This window comes from Cebus imitator, unplaced genomic scaffold, assembly GCF_001604975.1.
Source record: "Cebus imitator isolate Cc_AM_T3 unplaced genomic scaffold, Cebus_imitator-1.0 Scaffold218, whole genome shotgun sequence".
Taxonomy (NCBI): Eukaryota; Metazoa; Chordata; class Mammalia; order Primates; family Cebidae; genus Cebus; species Cebus imitator.
The window spans coordinates 1414131-1420488 of NW_016107533.1; the positions used below are offsets into that span (position 1 = coordinate 1414131).

Genomic DNA, 6358 nt, shown 5'->3' on the forward strand with positions numbered 1-6358 from the left:
AGAGATGTAAGTCTCCTTAATGAAGTACTGAAAGAAAGTTTTATCTTAAACAAACAAACAAAAGTCAAAGAAGAACTGGGAAGAACAAAAGCGGGGGAGACAACATGTAAGTTTTAAACTGATGAGTCAGAGATCCATGGTTTCCATCTCAGCTCTGACACCAGGACTCTACACAATCAGGAAAAACCTCAAGATCAGCAGAATTACAAGAACAGACCCATCAGACTGAAGTTTCACATTTTGAGAAAATTTTTAGATGGGCAAATTTCTTCAGGTGAATTATAATCAGACTTTTATTTATATAAATTTGTCCCATAATCGTCAACATCACAATATACACCAATTCCCCAAGGTGAACTTTACTTTTTAGTAAAAATTACTACACTTTAAAATGTAACAACTCTAAAATATCAAAGACTTAATGAAAAACATGAACTCTTGGATTGGCACTTGCAACCAAATGGGCTCTACACATTTCTACTTTTTGAGACGTTTAGAAAGCTAAGACTACCTTGAAGGCAAGGTATTGCACATAATTAGGTTCTGCCAATTATTTGCCCATGGAAAACATGAGTGGGGCAGAGGCCACATTCCTACAGAAAGGGAAACTAACAAAAAATCTCTACAGACACTAAGTGGTTGCAGCACCATAGGCCTTATCTCCCCATCATCGTGCCAGTTTCATGTGGGAGAAGCAGCTATGACAGTGGAGCATCGGAAGCAGTGGCCGTATGTGTGGCCTTGAGAGCAGAAGTTCAGTACTGACTCCCTGACTTTCCCTCTTCCAGCCCTTCCAATGACTTGGTAAGTACTTGATTCCTGAAAATAGCTACAGTTGATCCGTTTCCTGCTCTACACCCTGAGTTATACATTAACACTATATGAATTTAGGTCCCCTTACCCTTTTCCTGAACACTGTTCAATATCTCCTAACTCAGGATTTGCCTGCAATCCTCACTACCCCAGTTCTTCCTCTGACCTGGGACCACCAAAACTGATCATGCTTAAACAAAGCTTATCCAGTAAGGGCCATATAAAACGACTTCTGTTCTTTCATACCTGTACATTTGTGTGTACAGCTGTGACCTTTAATTCCTTCTCTACCTGATGAAATCCCACTCCACCTTTAGAACTTAGCTCAAATCAAGAAGACTCCTCTGTGACTCTCCCAACAAGGTCACTCCACATGCTGCTCCCTTTCACAGGTGCACTCCCTTTCACACACACCCTGCTGCCTGCCAGGGGCTCTGTGCTCATTCACACATTCATTCATTCATTCAAAAAATCCTTGCAAAGTTACATTTACCTACCACATGTCCTGAGAGCTGGGGGATACTACCCTAAGCAGGATATATAAGATCTCTTCTCTCTTGCAGCTATAATCCAACAGGGATATAGTGTACCCCATAAGTACCTAAATAATGCTTAATTACAATTGTGGTGAGTGCAATAAATGATTCAGGGTGCTGTCTTTTACATATAAACAGAAGCCTAACCTAATCTCAGAGGATCAAGGAGAATTACTTCCCTTGAAAAGACACTAAAGCAGGAACTGAAAGATGAGCAAAAGCTGAGCAGGTAAAAAATTGATACAAAGCTTCCCAGGCAGAAGAACAGCATGTGCAAAGGTCTTTAGACAGCATTCTAGGAACTGTAAAGGCCACCAATGGGCAAAAGTCAAGGTGCAAAGGGAACAACAGCCGAAAATAAGTGTAGGGAAGTTATTTCTTACAACCATTACTACAAGCACTTAGCGCATTGTTTCAGAATGATTTGTTTGGAAAAAAAAAAAAAAACCCATACTAAACAAACTCCTTTAGGTCTTACAAATTTTTTTAGCTCTCTTACCTAATATAATACCTAACAGCATGTCTTCAAGTCAAGATCTGCAGAATGAATAAACAAGTGTTTGATCTGAGCAAAGAGCTTACCCTCTCAATACCAGATAGGCTGAGCAAAACAATCTCTAGAGTTAAAAAACCTTATGTTTCTGACTACCCAAAATTGCCTGGGCAAGAGACTCACTTTCATACCAATTTAAACATGCTCAAAATCAAAGCTAGCAAAAGGTGGAAACAGACCAAATATTCATCAACAGATGGACAAACTGTGGTCTATCCATACAATGGAATATTATTCAGCCGTTAAAGGAATGAGGTACCGACACATGCTACAAAATGAATGAACTTTGAAAACATATGAAGTGAAAGTCAAAAACAAAAATCCACATGTTGTATTACATTAAATATCCACAACAGGCAAACCCACAGAGACAGAACATGCAATCGTGTCTGCCAGTGGCTGGGGAGAGGGGACAGTGGGAAGAAAACTGCCCAATGTGAATTTTACCTTTACACATTTTTTAAATCTCAGAAATATACATTAACAAGCATGGGACATGTCAATGTGGTGCCTGCCAAGCCCAGCACTGTTTTCTAGGTGCCCTACTCTGCCAAGTTCAGGCCACTCTTGATGTCCAGCATAGATGCCCTATTCCAAGCCTGTGAAAAAACAGAGAAGCGTAAAAAAAAAAAAAAAGAATCAAAGCTAGCATTACCTGCGGATGACATGTTAAATACTAAAAACTAAACTTAAAACTGGAAAGGCGTTCTCAGTCCTCACTGCTCCCTAAAGTGCCACCAACTAATAACCAACAAAGCTGCTTTAAACTCCCACTGAGTCATGAATGCAGCCAGGAGAGAAGAGGAATAGTTCCATCTGCCTGTTCTTAAATTCTCCAGTTGTTCAACAGATTTGGTAAGAGCAGGATCAAGAGCAGGAAACTGGCACCTCTGACATCCTTTTCTCCTCCCTTTCTTCCTAAATACTGTCAATCCAGGAAACACAAGTGGGTGATTCAGTAAGAAAATGTCAAAACCCAATTGACATACCACTACCAACTATACAAGGCAAGAGAATGTCGGCACCTCAAATCCTAAGCTTTAATTTTGGTACATATTCTCAAAGTTCAGTGAGAGAAGCATTCTTTGAAAGAAAGAAAATTGAGTTAACTAGGAAATAACTTTGAAATACAGTACATGAAAAACTCTATGCAATTTACTAGGCAGTGAAGAAAACATCAATACATACACAGAATGGAACTTCTTAGTAACTGAGCTGTAGAGAAATACCCTTAACATATCTTTTAAAAGTAGTATATTTATAATTTCATCCTAGCATATAGATCCAAAATCATGTAACAAGCCAAGAATTCTACTATAAAAAGCCTCCATAGTGTAGTTCAACCTTACCAAAGACTTAAAAACTGCAAAATATATTTAAACCAATTGCGCTATCATGTTGAATTTTTCAATTATTACAACTATGAAATCAAGTCTAATTAAACCAATAAATGGTCTTGCCTGTGATTTTCTGCCTGAAAGATCAAGATAAAATAATTTACAAGATCATTTTAATATTAATCTAGATTTAGTAGCAAGAAGAAAAAAATCATCCTTGTAAATCATGAACCTGGAGTTCATGCCCTTCAGGCTGTATCCTTGTACTCTTGATACCATTCTCTTTTCTCCTACTTCTTCACTTTTCAAAAACAAGTAAACCAACAAAAGGCCAGACAAAATCAAAACACAAGACATTCATTCAATACATATCTACTGATTTCCGTGGCAATACAAACACTGAGCAAAACGAATACTTCCTATTCTTCAGGTCCAAAGAAGTAAAACTTTTTATCCTAAGAAGTACATGATTCTCTTCTCCCCACCTCAAAAAAAGTAAATTGAAAAAAAAAAAAAATGTTAACATGGTTAATAATGGCTTTTAAAAATCTGGATTTTAGAAAGCATTAGTAAATCTGATTTTATGAAGCACTTTTTTAGAGACAGAAATTTCAACAAAAATTAAACTATTTTCTAATAATGTCTACAGATTAAAATTCTGAAACTGTTACTATTCATTTAATGAACAGATTTAATACCACCATTGTACTTAACCATGTTATTACTCAAAGTGACAAAATATGTACTATTTAATTTCAGCTCCTTTCTTCTTAGCCTTTTAAAGGACCATTTTTCAGTGTTTCACTAGTGCACTAGTGCAGTAAATGAAAATCACGCAACTGAGCCTCAATACAGTACAGAACTCCCCAATAACCACACATAATCAGGTTATCAGGAAAACAAATATTACTGCAAGAACCAGACATGCACTGTAAAAACTCATCACCTGAAAAGGTTACATAGGATAATTATAATTTTGACTCAATCAAGTTACTATATTGAAAAGTGCTTCATAAAAATAATCTAGTTAGTATTCCCACATTCTTCCAGTGATTCAGTACCTGTTATGACAGTGAAGTAACTTGCTGATGCTGTATGGCTCAGTCTAGTCAAATATTATCAGCTTACTGAAATATGACTCATTTATATAGTATTGAGAATGAACAGTAAAGCGTCAGAAAAGTCTAAGTCAAGTAACACAGAAATCTTAAATGACATTCCCCAAAGAGACTGTCTCCTGCTTTGGAGAACTACCCTATTTCTCACCCAATAACGAAATAAACCAATTAAAAATACACAAGATCTTTTCTTAAATACACGAGACATTTCTTTTTTAAAAAAAATCAGAAATACATTTCCCATGAGATTACTTACAAGACATTAAACATAAATCAGATCTCCAAACACAAAACATAGCAGCTAAAAATAGTATATCTATTTCAAAGGCTGAGGCAGCAGCCCTCCAACTGAACAAACTAAAATTAGGTCTTTTCCAACTCTAGATCTTTAAAATGAACCTTCAACATTATGAGATGCACAAATCAGTGTCCACATATTCTCCCAAACTGGCTGGTCAGAGAAAACCTAATTACTAAAATCTTCAGAAATATAAACCCACTGTCCTCCAAGAGACTCAGGAAATGAAATTCCTCTTCATTCTAGCAATAACCAGATTAAAAAACAATACTACTACTCTTAAAGACCTTTCTCCAATTAATTTACTCCATAAAACTCAAACCCACCGAAAAAGACTCGTTTTCAGGAAGCAGAAACAAGAGCCCTGTACAAAAGCTGTCAGGTGGGCAGGCAGGTAAGGCTCGGTCTGGGAGACCAAGAATCCGAGCCCGGAGAGGGAAGACGGGGTCACATCGAAGGGTAGTGGAGAGGATCGAGACCTAAGGGCGGCCCCACCCACAGAGATAGCTGTGAGCAGAGCTAGGAGAGCAACTCTCTAACCCTAAGCTCTGCCCAGACCGGCGCCGGATGCCGCGCTCCCAGTCGCGTTCCTATCCCCAGCCCTGTAGAGAATCCGAGCATCGCGACGGCGGACACCTGCTCAACTCAGGGTCTGGGAGGAGAAGGGGCTGGGGCCACTGACAGGGCCTGCGGGCCTGACCTCGCCGCCGCCTCTGGTGGACTTGAGGGTCGACAGCAGCCCGGCACCCGCCCGCTCAGCCACCCGCCCTCCCGTCAGGGCTGGGGCCGGCCGGCAAAGCCGAGGCATCCGCTCGGCCCCGAGCGCCGCAGCGGCGGGAAGGTCACCGGTCGCAGGAGGCCCCGACCGAGGGCAGCAACGACGTCCGAACTACCTTTGGCCTCGCAGTCGGCGCAGTACTTGTTGTCCTCCTCCCTCAGAAGCTTGGAGAGGATAAGCTGGTGCTGCTCGTTCAGCTTCTGAGCCTTTTCCCGGCAGGAGCGCGTCGCCATCTCGGCAGCAGGGCGGGGAGCCCGGGAAAGCTACAGCGGCGGCGGACGCTGGCTGAAGCCGGGCAGAGTGAACGCACCTGGCGCCGCCCGGACCGCGGGCAGACTCAGCCCAGAAAGCGGCGGCGGCGGCGGCGGCAGCGGCGGCAGCTGGAACAGGAGGAGGGGCAGCAGCGGCGGCGGCGGTGGCAGCGCCGACGTGTCCCGCCTCCTCGCCTGGCCGGCCCGCACGCACCGATAGAGCCGGGGAGGGGAGGGGGAGGGAGACGAGGCCGCGTCGAAGCTTCCGGGTGGCGCGGAGGAAGAAACCCGGGCGCTGGGCGCACTGCGCGTGCGCGGAACGTACGGAGCCCGGCCTGGCGGGTCTTTCCGCAAAAGGGCCTTCTGCCCAAGGTGATTCCGGAAAGATAGCTGGCACTGCCTCATGAGGGTTTCCCCCGCTTTTGAGATGTGATGGTCCCGGAGGGGCCCGAATAAAACCCGGTCATGGAAGACCTTTTACAAGGAGGCACTTTCACTTGCCCTTTTGCGTTTCCTCTTGCTGGTACAACATTGGAAATGCAGAAATTCTAGCTACTGGGTGGGTTCGTTTATTCATTTGAGGTTTATTCGACTGTAGTTTAGAAACTGGAGACAACGAAATAGAAGAGGAAAAACGGTCTCTTACATTTTGAGGGCAAGAAATTATCTAGTAG

The 6358-nt window shown here is 42.4% G+C and overlaps 1 protein-coding gene and 1 pseudogene across 3 annotated transcripts in view; both read right to left on the minus strand.

Annotated features, from left to right (window-relative positions):
• Positions 1 to 5276, minus strand: part of LOC108318396 — a 25993-nt pseudogene extending 20717 nt beyond the window's left edge.
• SMAP1 (small ArfGAP 1) overlaps positions 1 to 5926 on the minus strand; it is a 176356-nt gene extending 170430 nt beyond the window's left edge. For all 3 annotated transcript variants that reach the window (XM_017549410.2, XM_017549409.2, XM_017549414.1), the window contains exon 1: positions 5549 to 5926. In XM_017549410.2, coding sequence (XP_017404899.1) covers positions 5549 to 5666 — 118 coding nt within the window. In that variant the 5' untranslated portion in view covers positions 5667 to 5926. The remainder of the gene's footprint in view (positions 1 to 5548) is intronic.
• Positions 5927 to 6358: the final 432 nt, after the last annotated feature.